Source organism: Acanthisitta chloris, unplaced genomic scaffold, assembly GCF_000695815.1.
Source record: "Acanthisitta chloris isolate BGI_N310 unplaced genomic scaffold, ASM69581v1 scaffold26803, whole genome shotgun sequence".
Classification (NCBI taxonomy): Eukaryota; Metazoa; Chordata; class Aves; order Passeriformes; family Acanthisittidae; genus Acanthisitta; species Acanthisitta chloris.
The window spans coordinates 20,991-37,092 of NW_008665803.1; the positions used below are offsets into that span (position 1 = coordinate 20,991).

General features: G+C 46.2%; 1 protein-coding gene across 1 annotated transcript in view; it reads left to right on the forward strand.

Annotated features, from left to right (window-relative positions):
* Window positions 1-14,904, forward strand: part of LOC103799562 (histone-lysine N-methyltransferase, H3 lysine-36 and H4 lysine-20 specific-like) — a gene marked incomplete at both ends in the record, with an annotated part of 21,682 nt that extends 6,778 nt beyond the window's left edge. The window contains 9 exon segments of the mRNA XM_009071895.1: window positions 1-876; window positions 5,019-5,140; window positions 5,286-5,568; window positions 6,569-6,678; window positions 7,730-7,799; window positions 8,466-8,584; window positions 13,260-13,403; window positions 13,792-13,915; window positions 14,704-14,904. The exon segment at window positions 1-876 is cut by the window's left edge and continues 20 nt beyond it. Of these exon segments, the coding sequence (XP_009070143.1) occupies window positions 1-876; window positions 5,019-5,140; window positions 5,286-5,568; window positions 6,569-6,678; window positions 7,730-7,799; window positions 8,466-8,584; window positions 13,260-13,403; window positions 13,792-13,915; window positions 14,704-14,904 (2,049 nt within the window).
* Window positions 14,905-16,102: the final 1,198 nt, after the last annotated feature.

The window sequence follows — 16,102 nt, forward strand, 5'->3', positions numbered from 1 at the left end:
GTGTTTCCAAGGACAGCTCCTGGCCTGCTGTTTCAAATCAAGCAATCCTAAAACCGAAAAGCATGAAATTATCCCGAATCAGGAGTATAAAATGCAAACATAAAGAGCAAGTTGCTGGGTTGGAGCCTTCACTTGCAGAAGAGGAGGGCGGCGTGAATTGCTGCCCTTCGGATACCAAAGGGTTCTCTGGCCTTCAGAGAGATTCTCTTCAGAGAAGTGGCAAAGTTGATGGTCAGAAACTGTTAAACAACATGCACGAGAAACCCAGGGATTCTGCTGAAATCGAAACAGCTGTGGTGAAGCACGTCCTGTCGGAGCTGAAGGAACTGTCTTACCGCTCCATGAACGATGACACCAGTGACTCTGCTGCTCCAAAGGCCACAGTACCTTTACTGTTCTCTTCTGCCTCGGGTCATGGTCGTTTGCCTATTGAACCAGATTACAAATTCAGCACCTTGTTAATGATGTTGAAGGATATGCACGACAGTAAAACAAAAGAGCAACAACTGATGACTAGTCAAAATATAGTCCCATTTCGAAATACCAGCACAACTGATGGTTCTGGAAGCAACTCTACGAGTGGTCTGAAGTCTTTGTCTATTGTAGGTCCCCCATATAAAATAGAAAAAAATGGAGATTGTGTCCAGGAAACAGTAAATCCAAACTCTGCTATAAGCAAATCCTCATTTTCACGCAATCCTCCAACCAAGTTGCCGGGGATTGGTTCTGGTAAAAGGGAGCCTGCGAGTGCTGCTGTTTCTGGGACAAATGGCACAAATTGCTTGTCCAAACGCAACTGTTCCAAATCTAAGCAGTCATCAAAGCTTGGAGATAAAACAGTTTCAAACAGAAAGGACTTAAAACCAGGAGGGCCAAGTAAGTTGCTAAGTCGGTTATCCCGAGATTCAGGAGAACATGCATTCCGCGTGCACGGTTCGGTTACCAGTCCTCTAGGGAATGAGGCAGAAGATACTGAGAGGAAAGAGTCTGTTGATTTAACAGAGCATTCAACTGATGAAGACTCTGCCTGTTTATCTGATGACAATTTAGAGCGTATTGGAAGGAGACCTGAAGCTGGTAGAAATATTGAGAGCTGCACTTCTGCTGAAAATGGGGAGAGTCCAGACTTGGATTCAGAGGCAAATAGTGAGAGCTCTCTTGGTGATGAGTCTAATGATGTAAATCACGTAGCACCCAAAAAGCGATGGCAGCGTTTTAACCAAAGCAGTGCTAGATCTAATAAGCACATCAGTAGATCTAGGGAACAAGGAAACTTGGAGAGTGCCTTTGGCCTGAATTCTCGTGGCTTTTCACTGAAGGGAAATGAGTGCTTGGGACGTAGGCATTCCCCTCATTCAAAGGTGCTTGAGGGAGACCTGGCAGTTCAGGACTTGGAGAATCGTTTAGACTTAGTTGAGAAACGTTTGAATATATGTAGTAAGCCAAACACCAGTGTGATGGACTCAGAAACAGAGCTTGGCAACTTTGCTCCCCAGTCTGAATTCTCTGCACAAGGTAAGGGAGCTGGACGTGCACCATAGTGTGTCATTGTATGCATTTTATACTTTTTCATGTAAAGCATAAGTTATGGAACTTGGGGCTGTCTGACAATGTGGAGATGTCTATGTCTGAGCTGAAGAAAAGGTGGTGCCTTGGTTTGAGTTCTCTGTCAGCAAGGAGAACAAAGAAGGCAGAGGGCAATCATGGGCTTGTGCTCAGGTTTTTGGTCAGAAAGTTTTAACTGCATTACAAATCATTAGTTCCTCCACAGTGCAAGGTAAAACAAACATCCTTCTGAGTTTGGGATTTATTTTTAAGCTTGCACCTTCATAATGTGTCCCTTAGAACCACGTGCTTGGTGTTAGCTGGATCAGTGCTAGAAAGTTGTGGAAAACCGAGCCTCAATGGCTGCTCTGATTTTATTTTTTGTAGTGCTGTTTGACACAGTCTGTCTTTGGTTTGTTCTGGAGCATTTCAGCAGCAAGATGATGTGTTGGGGGTTTTTGGTGGTTTTTTTTTTTTGGCGTGTTTTAGTGTGGAATTTTATTAGCTATGAATAACAAACTGGGGAGTCCCACAGGTTTCCTAATTTACAGCTCTGGTGTGGCTGCCTGATGGATGGAGAACAGAAGAGAGAGAAGCTGCCAGGGTGGCTGGGCTGGAGGTGGGTCTGGAAGATGGCAGAGAGGAGTAAAGCAGCAGCATTGGAAGGGAAATGACCTAGGAAGGAGGAGGCTTCAGAGGACCACAAGGTCAGACAGCCCTGCCCCTCCCACAGAGGTGGGGATGTTTGATTAAAGTCAAGAGAAGAAATAAAAGGGTGTGTGTGGAAGGAATGGGGCCAATAGAACCACATTGAACACATACCATCCTTGGGCTTCTGCAAGCAACCTGGAGAAGCAAACCTTAACAAAAAGAACAAAGTGAAAGTTTTGCATAGATTTCACCAAACTAAATTGGTCTAATCAATTTGCAGTGTCATAAATTAATATAACTTGTCAGAATTTTCAGCCCATGTGCATTTTGTCACATATGTGTTCCCTCAATGCATGTTTTGAGGTGTGTACTTTGCTCTTAGTGGTTGCTGGAGGCTTCCTGCACCTCTGTTTCAGTGTGGCTAAGGCTGCTCCTGGCTCAGTGGTTGTGGGACCTGCCCAAGGCAAGTCACAGCAGGCACAGAGAAACAAGCCCATGGGGTAAAAGTTCTGGGTTTAAATCATGACCAGCTTAACCATTCACTGGCTTCTCTGTGTGTGTGTTTTTTGGGGGACTGAAGTCCCCACAGAGCAGGCAAGAGAATAGTTGTTCTGGGCTGTCAGGGCTCTGTTTCAGGAGCATTGCAGCTGCTGAGGGAGCAAGATATAGGCAGGTTCTTGTGGCTTTGTGGTAGTTTTGGGGTTGAAACATCCCTGTCAGTGTTGCTGTGTGAGATGAAGTTGCAATTCTGCAGAGAGAGCTGGAGAGGAGCTGCTGAGAGGCAGTAAAGTTAGGAGGGTAGTGGCAGAGGAAGGCTCTTGGGCGAAGTGTCTATGGTGGAGAGAAGTGTACACTGTCCTGGTGCTGCACACAGGGATGCACCAGCAGTCACGCCTGGGGTTGCTTGCAAAAGTGCCAGATCAGCAGCTGCAATGTAATCTAATTCCCCTGTCCTAAATAGCACGTGAGCCCTGAGGCATACCCAACCTTCTGTGTACAGATGTGCCCTGGGGAGGCTCTGGAGCTGCTTCATGGGCTGCTGCAACATCCCCAGGGCTGGTGGTGCTGAGTAAGCCTCTCATGCTGTGAAAAGCCCATTTGTGGAAACCAGTCTTCTTTTCTGTCAGGCAAGGCCAGATACATAGAAAGTAGAGAGAGTGATGCTGGACTGACTGCAGCTTACAGAAGAGAAGGAGTTTGTTCCGTTTGCCAGTGCTTGAGAAGATGTGAGCAATCCTGGTCTGCAGCAGGCAGTGTCAGTATAAGAGATTACAACAGGTCACAGTCACAACTGTGCAATTTTCACGAAGCTTAAACTACATGAAGTCTTCATCATAGTTAAATGGCAACGTTTGGTGTATTTCTGCTACAAACATTGTGATGTGATTTGGAGCAAATAAGGCAGAAGTGAAGACTGGTGGAATTTGCTGATGTGAAACAATTTGATTAGATAATATTTGCATCAAGTATGTGATTTGCCATGGCCAGTCAGACTGCATTTGGGATTCTAGTATGGGATTCCCTTGGGAACAAAAAAAGCAGTTAAGCCAACCCTGCTGGCACAGTGCTGTGTGCTGTGCTGCGTGGCTTTGGGGCTCTAAGTAGTTTTGTGGAGAGGATACTCACCCTAAAGCTGGTAATGTGCTGAAATGAGTTTCACCCAGACACCTGTGCAGAGTGTTAACAGAGGCTGAAAATAACTGTTTGAGAAAGTTGTTTCTTTCACTCTTTTGGCCAAGTTTGACATTTTCATGCTTGTTTAACCACAAAGCCACAACAAAGTGTAGCAGCCTTGTCCAACATCCCTGTTCTGAAGCATTGCACTGGAATGCTTTGTTATAAAATGCTTCCGTTTTAGAGAATCAAAAAACACCTCCTACACGTGAAATGTAGCAAAGAGAATATTCATCTCTTGTTCCTAAACTTCCAGGAGACTGCAGATATTTTCATGGCTAGGAGAAATCTTTGGACAATATTACTTAATGATTTTTGAAAGCTAAAACCAGAGAAAAATCAAGAGGTATTGCAGGCAAAAAAACCCGTAATTGTGCATATCTTGCTTTTGCAGCTTGCTGAGCAGAGATGCTGTAGAGTATCAGGGCTCTATTTTTGGAGCTTGCCATGTGTTGGGGTTGTGTGGCATAGGTATAGATTTGTGATGAGGAGACACCTGTTACCTTGTGATGGTGTTGCAATGTGCAAAGAAAGATGTGAGCTCTGAAGAGCTCACAGTCACTGGCTCCCTCACCTCATACTGCAATAAATAAAGCAATAAATGGGCTTACAGTAGCAGATGGGGAATTTATAGTATATAAAAGAAATGCCAGAGAAGAGGAGAAGGGAAGGAGTTAAGCTTAGGTGTGAAAGTAGTGGCTGAATTTTGTTACGGGAAAACTGTTTACCTGTGCCCCTGCACTAAAACCAAAGAACTTGAGGTTAACAGCAAAAGTAGCGTGGTGAGTCTGAGTTGCTAATGGTGTTTGGTTTTGATGTAAGTACTGCAAGAAGGTTGGATGTAGTTTGTCTAGGGAGATGTTGGGTGAAATTTCAGGAGCTGCTCAGTCTAATGTTCTTGGATTTCTTACCTGAACTGCTTGAAGTCCCTTAGGTCCTTAAAAATCCCACCTGCCATGTCAGGATTGTGGAAAATAGGAAGCTCAAAAATTATAAGGCTGTATCAAAGAGAGAGAAGTCTTGGCTCTTCCCCCATGGAGCCTCTGGGAGAGAAGGCAAAAACAACTATTATCCACAAATCATGAGGAGAGTTTTGTCTTGTGATCATCTCAGAAACACAGTCTTGAAGCTGCTTTCCTTTTTCTTAGCACATTCAGAGAGGAAGCGCCTTAGAAAGCCAAGCAAACGGCTTCTGGAATATGCAGAGGAATATGATCACTTGTTTGCACCCAAGAAAAAATCAAAGAAGGGCCAGGAGCAATTGCAAAAGGTGGGTGAAGGCCAACTTAGTGGTTATTGCTCTGGGGTGCTGGTCTGTGTGTGTGTGTTTGATGTGTTCTTGGTGGCTGAGTGTGGTTGCTGTGTGCAGTGCCATGCAGGATGAATGTTTTCACCAACATGTTTCACCACACCAGGTGAATTCTATGGCAAGGTCTGAATTAGAAGGAGGTGTTCCTGCACAAATCAGTCCTGACAGAGATACCCAGCAGGGGCCAAGTCCTTTGGTTTCACCTCCATCTTTAACCAAAGAGTCCCCTCCCGTCCTTGAAGCAGAGTGTTCCTTCTCAGAACTAGAATCCCACTCCACTGGTCAAGTTCTAGAAGGACCTTCAGATTTTCGAGAGCTGGTGCTGTCTTCCTCAGATGCTTCTGAAGTTTCTGCCTCTCTAGATGCAGAAGAGGGATTCCTGAAATCAGGTAAGTGGAAGGTGGTGTGATTCTCCTCTCATAAGTGAAAGTGTCACAAGTTCAGTGGAAAGTGATGCTTGGGTCAGTGGTTTTCCGTCTGGTAGTTTGTTCTTGCTTGGCTTCATTCACTGACTGTTACTGGTGCTGAGAAGGGAGAGAGGGTGCAGGGGGGTACCCAGTGAGCTGCCACTCTTGGCTTTCTGTCATGTGTGGTGGTTCTCCTTAGGTCCTGGCACAGAATGCACTTTTGTCTAAATGAAGAAAGCCACAACTCCTTTGAGTCCTTGCCATCTGTGCTTCCAAACAGTAGAATTCCTTTAGCTTGAAGGTCTTTTGCTCCTGTTTTAACAGCAGCAAGAGACCTTCAAGCTAAGGGAATTCCACTGTTCTTGGATGAACATTGCTGTGCTGAGGGTGATACACAAAGCCTAATCTGCATTGCTCGTGGGGCACACCCTTTTGCTTTCCTAGTCAGCTCAGGGAGTTGTAGCACAAAAATCCCTCTGGAAAAAAATTTTTTCCTTAGAAGTTCTAAACATCTGTGGAAATTGTTGGAGACTTGAGTGAGCAGCAAGTCAGAGCTTTAAGCTTCCAGTAAGGCACAGTGTAGAAAGAATGAGTGTGGTCAGATGAGCCTTTCCTCTTTCCACAGTCAGTCTCAGGGTCTGCTTTGCAGTGTGTTCATTCTCTGGTAGCATCTAAAGACATGTCCAGGGTTAAAGCCATGATGTTCTGGCTGTACTAACTTAGAGAGGTAACACTGTGTCTGTCCTAAAAGGCGTGTGGTCAAAAAAATTACACCAAGCAGACAGAGGTTATGGTCACTGGGAGGTCAGTTTTTGTTGAAGTTGCACAGAAACAGGTAATTGGCATCTCTGCCCAAGGAACTTATGATCCCAAACACAGGGGGAAGCAGATTGTCTTGAACTGTTGGCTGATACTTAATGGTCTTAGTCTGATTGAGGAGAAGAAAACACCTGTTTATCTGATGTGAAGAGTTTCATTGCAGGAAACTTCGAAAGCAAACGTCAAAGGAAGCCCACTAAAAAGCTCTTGGAATCCAATGATTTGGACACTGCCTTTATGCCAAAGAAGGATGAGTGGACTCCCCAAAAGAAGGTACTTTGCAGCTCTTTTGAAAAATAGATAGAAAACGAGCCTAGACAGCAGATCCTGCTGGACCAGATTAAGTGCAATGGGCTATGGGGTTATATTGGCTGTGGCCAAGGAGCAAAGGCCCAACCTTCCCAAAGGTGCTGGTTATGCTGTTACAAGGAAGAAATCTATTGTTCTTCTCCCCACTTGTAATGAGGATTGGGTAGTTTTGCTGTAAAATATCCTTTCTTTGTTGGTTTATATGGAAAAGGAGGCATCTGGATGCTGACTGGGAAGGTGTGAGCAGAAATGTTCTGTGCAGAGATTTTCTGTCATGTTGCAGTGTAGCTTGAGCTTGAACCTAAGCTTTGTCCTTTTCCATCAGATTTCCTTTGAGCAGTGTTTCTTTCCCGAGTGAGCTGGTGAATGTGTGTAAGTGCAGAGCTTGTAGCAGGATGGAGGCTTGAGTTGAATCATATGTAGGACACAGTGCTTGGTGCAGATATTAAAAGAAAACGTTGCTCTTCTCCACTAAATACTCAATATTCAGTGTCATGGTTTGGAAAAAAAGCAACTTGTCTTTATTTGAGGTAGTGTACCTGCACAAGACTTGTTGCCACTGTTCCCAAGGTTGAGTAATAACACTTCCTTCTTTTCTTTTTCTTCCTCTGTGTGGCACAGTCTTAATACCATTGTCACAGTTGCAGTAATGCAGAGGCCACTGTACTTCAGTCTTAATCTCCACAGAAGTCTAAAGCCAGAAGAGAGTCCCTCTGCCCAGCAGCTTACAGGTTTTAGCAGCCTTTTTAGGAGAGCTCAGGAAACCATGGACAGTGCTGGTGAGCACAAGACACAGCAGACTCAGCATTGCTCCCTGCCCAGAGACTGACTTTTACATGTGAGATCTATCACACACACATAAAAAAAAGGTTTAATTGTAAGATCTCTAATGACTACTGAATTCATGACCTGAACCTGTAAGTTGCATGTTGCAGTCATTTGTAAAAGCTGAGTGGCAGAGGAGTGTGCACCTCTGTTTTGCATCTGGTGACTTGACTCTCCTGTGTGTTTGCAGAGTACTGGCCCTTCAGAGAGTGACAGCTCTGAGCACTACTCTTCAGCCCACTTCCAGAACTTGGGAGAAGGTAAGTGAAGGCAGGATGATGGGACAGACTGTTGGTGAAATCTGGATCAGCCTGTGGCGCTGTGTATGTGTCCTGGGTGCTGCCTCAACTGAGGCAGTGGCAGATGAGAAAGGTACTGAGACTATTCACCCAGAGTCTAGTTATGCTTTTGATTTCCCTCTGGAAAATGAAGGTGTTCACTTAGTCTGTGCTTGAAGGGAATAGATCCCGTAGCACTAGGCTGTCTTTAGCCCAATTACGTGCTGCATCCAGGCTTCGTGGTGGTGGCTACCCTGTCCTATGGACAGCTGTGCAGTTGCTATGCTCCCTCCCTGCCTGCCTTGGCATCATATTGGTGTTGATAGGAGAAAGTTTCTGTTGCAGTGCAGGAGGAGGTAGTAATGAACATGTATGTGATTAGCAATATAAGCTTTGTGTTGGTACCATTTCCTATTTTCTGTGTCTCAGTACAGTGATGCTGTTCAGCAGCCCAGCAAAAGGAGCTTAAACCAGTATTAACCTGATCTCTAATGTAGTACCTGGAGACTGGCATTGCCCCAGCCCTTAAGCCCTCAAAGACAGTAGGAGCCAACCTGAAGCTCTCAGGGTGTAGGACTGGTTGGTGTCATGTGTAGTAAGGAAATTATTTCTGCATTTTCCTTGAGTGTTCTTTCTGTTGCATCCCAGCTTCTGAAAAGCTCCTGGAGAAACAGCGGAAGCGAAAGAGGCAGCGACATCCCTCTGTTGCAGGCCATTGCAAGAAGGAGAAAAATGAGGAGGGGCTGGGGGAGACCCCACACTCTGAGGTACTGTTGGCTTTTCTTACATGCTGTCATCCCTATAACCCATCTGCTACTTCCCAAGGCACTTGGCAGAGCCTGGGCCAGGTCACCTGTGGCTGGTTGGCCTGTCAGTTGGGAGTTTTTTCCACTGATACAGTGGGGTCAGTCTGAAGATACCACCTTGAATTAGTAGTTATTTTGTGTTGATTGCTTAACTTGGGCTCAGTTTTTAAAGTACTAGCTGCTACTCAGCTAATTCTCCAGGAGAGAGGCTGTTCTGAACTGATAGAACCAGGTTTTACCTGGCCATCTTCCTTTGCACCTCAAAGTCAAACTGCTCTAAGAGGTCTTCTCTGGTGGTGATGGGAATCTTGCCCTTTCATGCACCAGTATGAAGCACAAGCACAGGACTGAACTTCAGCCTATTCTGCTTGCACCTGCACACCAGGGTGAGCTAAGAACCACAGTGGAGGGGCTGGGAGGGGACTGTGACTATTCTCCAGAGCCTCTGGTTGCATTCTGTTATCTAGCAGAAAGGGATAATTGGAGTAACTCCCTTCTGAATCCCAGCAGGTTTGGCATACAAGTATCTCTGACAAGCACATTTTGCCTTATGTACCTTATAGCCAGGTATCACCAAGTGTAGGGGAAGCAAGACTTTTCTGGGAGAGCCAGGACACGTCTGGGCCTCTCACCATTGCCTCTCACTTCCAGTGGCCCAGTTTCAGCAGCAGGCAGGATAGTCAGTATGTATTTCAGGAGCCAGTTATAGATATATATTGTTATATTTGTTGTTGTTACACAGCTTCTAGAAGAGCATGAACCTCACACCACTTTGAACAGTTCCAGCCACCCTACTGCTTTTTGGAAAGGATATTTCTGATGGGGTTGATAAACTGGGGCAATACCCGGTGGCCATGCAAGCCTTCCAGTGCTGGTGTTAAGTGCTCTTTGTGAGTGTGCTCAGCTGGAATCATGTTTCAAAGGAGCCTGTCAAATACCTTTGCCAATGCTGGGGGAGGGAGGAGGGGAGCAGTTAACACTGTCTGCTGTTAAGTCCCCACTAAGAGACGGACGCAGCTCTAAGGCAGCAAATTCCCTGTGAAAAGAGGGGCAGTTTCAGGGCAGCAAAGATCTAGGCCATGGCTCTGATTCCTGCACCCGTCACTCACTGCAGAGAAAGGCCAGTCTTAACTGCCTCCAAACTTAAGACATCTGTGTTGAGTACCTGAAGTCAGGTATGGTGTAAGCCATGCCAAAAAAAAGTCAATGCTTTGCACCTTTGCCAGCATCTTTCTGTGTGATTGTGTCTCTTGAGCTGCTGTGGTGAGTGTTCATCCCTTGGCTTAGGTGTGTGCATGGGTACTGGTGAGTATTGTTGTGCTGTGAAGATGCAATTGTGCTTCAAAGTGGAATTTGGACCATGCTGGTCCCTCAGTGCCTTTGCACATGCTGGGCAAAGGATTCCTCTTTGAGCTGAGTGGTGCTAGAAGAAATAGATGGTCTGATGTTACATCACAGTGAAGCCTTGGATCCAGCTGCATTCCAAGGAAAAGAGGGCAGAGGAGAGCTTGTTGACCTGGACTGAGCCAAGCAGCTTTCTCTGTCCTTGCCTGTCTGTGGAGCCAGGAGTGCAAATTTACAACATCAGGGCAGCAAAAGACAGATAGAAGGGGGTGGAAAATGCTGTTGAAATGGTTGTCAAGGTTGTGAGCCAAGGTCAGGCTGTGCCAAAGAACAGGCCATGCTTTGGGGATGTGCCAGACACAGCAGCAGGGATAGCTCTGGAAGATGACCCAGGATGAGCCCTTCTCTCTGCAGGAGGCATGTCGTGTTGTAGTGTTACAGTGCTCATGCTGGGCAGAGGAAGGAGGGGAACAGTGACAGGTCTTTGAGTGATGACCTTGAGTGGTGATCCCCTTCTCCCTGTTCACCAAGGATGGGCCTCACCCATCCTGCCTAGGCCTGACATCCCTTTCCTATGTGGTTCTGGGAGCAGTGTTAGCATAAGGCTGAGATCCTGACACATGGAACATGCAGATTGTCTGGCAGCTTGTGGAACTGATTCGGATGGGTTTAGGCTGAGAGGGCTGGGGTGTGCTGTGCCACAGTGGGCAGTGTGAGCCCAGTTGTTAAGGTAATATTGCTGCTAGCAAATGCTGTCAGATCAGAGAGGGAGCTACTGGTTAATGTTCTGTTCTGTGACTCTTCAATGCATTTTTAGTCTCCGGTTTCATTAACACATGAAACGTGGCCATCAAGGTTCATACCGAGGAGTCCTGTCACTTTTCTGAGATAGCAACCAGGAGGATGGAAAGACAAACCAGTTCTAAATCACTCATATCTCTTCCTGTAGCCAATCTGAGGATGTCCCATTGCTTCCAAAATGCTGCCTTGAAGCCTTAGCTATAGCAGGAAGCAGGTGCCACTGACCACAGGATGGGTGGGTGCTCATTTACCAGCACCTGCTCCTCCTGACAGGGACCTCAGTGACCATGAGAGGGGCTGAGCTCAGTGTGTCTGTAACTCTGGGGCCCCAGTGTGAGCAGAAGCTATGGCTGACATTGTTTGCCCATACCAGTAGCTGATTAACTCTGCTCTTGTTCTTCTTACAGTGACCCCTGAAACCCTGAGGTCACTTCTGAGCGGAGCAGGAGAGGCAGCACCTATGTGGGAATAGGAGGACCTGAGGTGTAAGCTGTGCTCGGAGCACTGGTCACCAGTGCTGCTTCTGGAGCGTTCCAGGAGTGTTTGAGACAGAGGGCTGCCTTGCAGCAGGCTACATAATTCCCTAGCAGAAATACAGCTGCAGGAGCAGAGGTATCATAGCACTTAGCTTGAGAAGATGTGTGTAGAGGCAAAGGTGGCACTTGTGTTCTTAGATGGTCTTTTTACCAGTGCTGTAGAGACCCCTCCCTTCCCTTTGCCAGGGCTGTGTAGTAGGGTGGCATCAGCTTATATCAGCTCCTTATCACTATTTGACATGCTGCATTGCTGTCAGCCTTCCAGTGAGACTGTGATGATAGTCTGTAAGGCTGAACTCCATAAGGTATGTTGGGCTGGCAGTAGTTTGTAGCTGGGACGTTGCTGCTTTTTTTTTTTTTTTTTTTTTGGCTTTATTTTTTTCTCTTTTTTATTTTTATGTGTTCAGTAAAGGCAATCTGTACCATTCATCTTTGTACAGTGTGCTTTAATATACTCTCAGTGCACCTATGCATCATTGCTCCACAGAACTCACGTGGCTTTCAAATGTCCCCAAATAAAAGCATAGTGCCACATTCAGTTAATAGAGAAGAAAAACAACAATACCAGGCAAAAGAAGCATTGTTATCTGAGCAGAATACCAGCTCCAGGTTTTTCCAACTTTAAACTTTGGAAGATCTTTTTGTCCTTGTTCTGCCTGGACTAATAATGTGTTCTAAAGGCATTCAGTTCAGCTTACAAGCTTTAGTAGCACCACAACTCAGACTTTTCTATGCAGAAACTGGTGCGAAGCTCCCTCTCGTGATTGTTAGCTGGACACCCTGCACAAAGCAGGACTGGAGGGATGGGAGTGGTGGCTGCTCTCTCTGCCAGCAGTTTGAATTCTTCACAAGGTCTTTCAGGTGTACAGTTTCTGTCTGGGTGTACCCTAGGTATGGCTTGGTGACCCATGGAGGACCTGCCAGCTGTACACTGAGCTCACTCAGCTAACTGCAGTGAGTTGGGATATTAAAAAGTAGCAGAGTCTTTACAAATGTTCTTGCTCAAAGCACTTTGCTAAAGGCATCACTTTGGTGCAGCATTAATGGCCCCTGAGTTGTACCTACTTTGGAGTGGCAGCTGGGGCTGGAAGCCAGCAGGATGGCATTTCCTAGCTCTGAGTTGCCTGACCTGACAAAAATCCATGGCAGTGCTGCCATTTGCAGCTCCAGGACAGCAGTATCTTGTGGTAGAAGCAAGTGTCTCTAGGATACCTGCTGCTCTCCTTCCCTCTTAACACTGGACAAGTCCCATGGACACATCAGACACTGTGGGAAGCCTTATGGCAGGATCCCTGACTTGGCCCATGAAGGTGCAGTTGGGCCATAATCATTTGAAGCCCATGCACAGGATGCACTTTCACCAGTTGATGTTATGGGCAGTGCTGTGATATTCATACAGGACAGATGCTATGGGAGGCTCCACACCTCAGGCAGGATGGGGTGTAAGTGTCTTGCTGTGCTGTTCACTTTGCTCTTTGCAGGCTCATTCATACTGAGACAGGCTTTGAGTATCTTCATGGCTGTATTTTACCCAGGTTAGGACAAGGTGAGATAAGTGTGGTGTAAAAGTTTAGCTCATTTAGTGAGTGACAGCTGCTATAAAGATTGTTTGAGGTTTTTCATTTGTGTTTCCAGTGCAAGTAGACATTGGGATGATTCAGACTGTTCAGCCTACCTGTTGTGTTTCCATTCAGGGCATGAATGAACAAACCCCTTGCTCAGAGAGGGGTTATGCATAGGAAGATAATTGTGTTGAGTGTGTATTTTTTATCCATCTAGTAAACTAAGAGCTCTTTCCTTTCTTGTAAGTTTTTTGATGGAACTGTATGGGGGATGTTCCTCTCCAGGGTGAGTAACACACAAACCAACAGCCAAACCTGTTATGTGCTCAATTTGTAGTTTGCAAGTCAGCACAGGAACTACTAACAGCCCTGATTCTGGATTTCTTTTTACAGGGGGAGACATCAGTTCATGGCACTGCTGCAAGCCCCAAAGAGGGTACTGAAGAGGGGTCAGAGAACGACCATGGAGTGCCTTCATCCAAAAAGATGCAGGGGGAGCGTGGAGGAGGAGCTGCTCTCAAGGAGAACGTGTGTCAGGTAGTGTTCAGGAAACCTCTTTGAAGCTTTGCCCCTGTAAAATGTCTTTGTATAAGTTCTGGATGTCTCAGGTAAGCCCAGGTAGCCTCAAGTGCTTACTGTAGAATTAACCAACTTTTTGTGCTCTGGATTGAGCTTTTCCTCTTACTGAAGTTCACAGGTGTTAGGGAGATGTGACCAATGTGTAGGATTCATTTTAACCAATACCTGATATCGGGGATTGGATGACAAACAGCAGTGGTCATTTACAAACCACCTGAATTAACTGACAAAAGGAAAATGCAGCACTTTTCTGCAAGGTTCTCTGCTGACAGTTGTGGCCAGTACATGGATTGTTGCTGTCTGGGAAGGAGGTTGTCTGGAGCTGACTGTGTTTCTTTCCCCACAGATCTGTGAGAAGCCAGGGGAGTTGTTACTGTGTGAGGCACAGTGCTGTGGTGCTTTCCACCTGCAGTGCCTTGGGCTCTCTGAGATGCCAAAGGGCAAATTCATCTGCAATGAGTGTTCCACAGGTATGGCAGCTTCTGTGTGTGCAGGACAGGGTGCTTGCTGCAGGCTTCCTTGGCTGGAGTGCTGTGCCTGCAGCAGGGCCACTAACTACCTCTCAGTCCTTGAGTTATTTGTTTGGTGTCTGATAATGACTTAGTAATTATAATCACAGAATGATTTGGGTTGGAAGGACCTTAAAGCTCATCGCATCCCACCCCCTGCCATGGGCAGGGACACCTTCCACTAGCCCAGGTTGCTCCAAACCTCTTTCTACCTGGCCTGGAACACTTCCAGGGATGGGGCAGCCACAGCATCTCTGGACAACCTGTGCCAGTGCCTCACCATCCTCACAGGGAATAATTTCTTCCTGACATGTAATCTAAACCTACTCTGTTTCCATTTGAAGCCATTAATAATGGTCTTACTGTTGGTTCAGACATGTGGGGTGCAAAGAAGTGCATGTCCAGGATCTGGTGGGAAAGAGAAGGGGAAATTCTTGCCTGGAACTAGGGAGAGAGGACTGGTAGGGAGAATGAGTCTGGTGCAGGCTGGAAAGGGGGGAATGTCAAAGTAGGGTTGTTGATTTTTATCATCTTATATTTATCCTGGCTGGAAGTGCCAGCTATAATGATATTGTTTTCAATCTGGAGTTTTATTGCAGCTGCAGCCAAAACCAGCCTGCTGCAGGGACCTGTGCTCTGGGATAGGTGCAGCAGGTTGGGAAGTTGTGCTGTGCTATTACGCAGCCTGGTGGAAGCATCAGCTCCTCATTTCGCCCTCCTAGGTGACTGCTGTGTTGCTCTTTCTCCAGGGGTCCATACCTGCTTCGTGTGCAAGAGCTGTGGGGAGGATGTGAAGCGGTGCTTGCTGCCCCTCTGTGGGAAGTATTACCACGAAGCCTGCATACAGAAATATCCACCCACAGTCATGCAGAACAAGGGCTTCCGCTGCTCCCTGCACATCTGCATGACCTGCCACGCTGCTAACCCAGCAAACATCTCTGCATCTAAAGGTACACGAGGCCTCCAGGGTGGTCTAGGGGGTGCAGTTACAAGATTTTCCTCTGGTCCACTAGTTCTTTATCTTGCCTTTCTGTCCTTGCCACAGAGCTGTCTGTGTTTGCGGAGGAATAGCTTCTCCCGGGGGAGTGGAAGGGGTGGTGTCTGTAAGGCTCCTGCTCGGTAGCACTCCTCATGGTTGGATGGGGCGTGTTCTCAGGCTATCCAGAGGCTCAGATTCCTGCAGGCCCAGCCGTGCCACAGACCTCAAGTGGGTTTGTGAATAAACCTCTGGAGCTGTACAGACACGCTGGTGTTCCTCCCACCTGCTTTTCCCTGTTTCAGTGCTGCAGACAGTGCCTGCTTAGCAGCACTGCCTGTCAACACAGCAGCACAGGGCAAGCTATGATACTGTTCTAGTTCTTTTTTTCCTTTTTTTTTCAATCTAAACTCTTGTAGTAGTGACACCCTTGGGCTAAGCTTCCTGGGTAAACATTTGTTTGAGCTGCTTGCAGCAATACCTTGACCTTTATCTCACATGATTAAACTTAAAACTTTTATGTGATTGCTGTGTATGTTTGCTTCTAAAGCTGCCCTTCTTTAAATCCTTGGTGTCTTAAGATGACTGACAATAAGACCAGCTCTATTTTTATCCTCAGGGCCTCTGTTAAAGTTGCCTTTTTTTTTTCCCCTCCATATATCAGTGTTTGGTGTAAAAAAGCAACACCAAGACCTAAAGCTCTCAGCTCACTGCCGACCACTTCCCCACTAAACATTTGCTGGCTGACTGATGCTTCTCCGTGGTCACATTTACCCTGTTTCTCCTACCTCTTCTTCCTGTTTATAGTCTTCTGTGAGGAACTGAAAACAGGCTCTCAAAAACCTTGCAGAAGTTAGGCCTGTAGGCAATTCTGAATTGTCTGGAAGTTCTGGAATTTCAGAGTAAAATCTGATAAAGTGGAGAGGCAAGTGCTGATGTTTTCAGAAGCTACATGGATTGATTTCATTATGTGCAGCTAAGCATTTGGAACACCTCCTCTGTAATTACTGTCTGAACTGATTTAATAATTATTTGTGTATGATAGGAAGCAGTCCCAGTCTGTGAACTCTTGAACTGTTCCTGCACAGCATGCAGGAGGTTTTTCACTTCTAAATAATACAATTTTAGCTATGCTATATGCAAATATCTATTAAAGATACTTCTAATTTTTT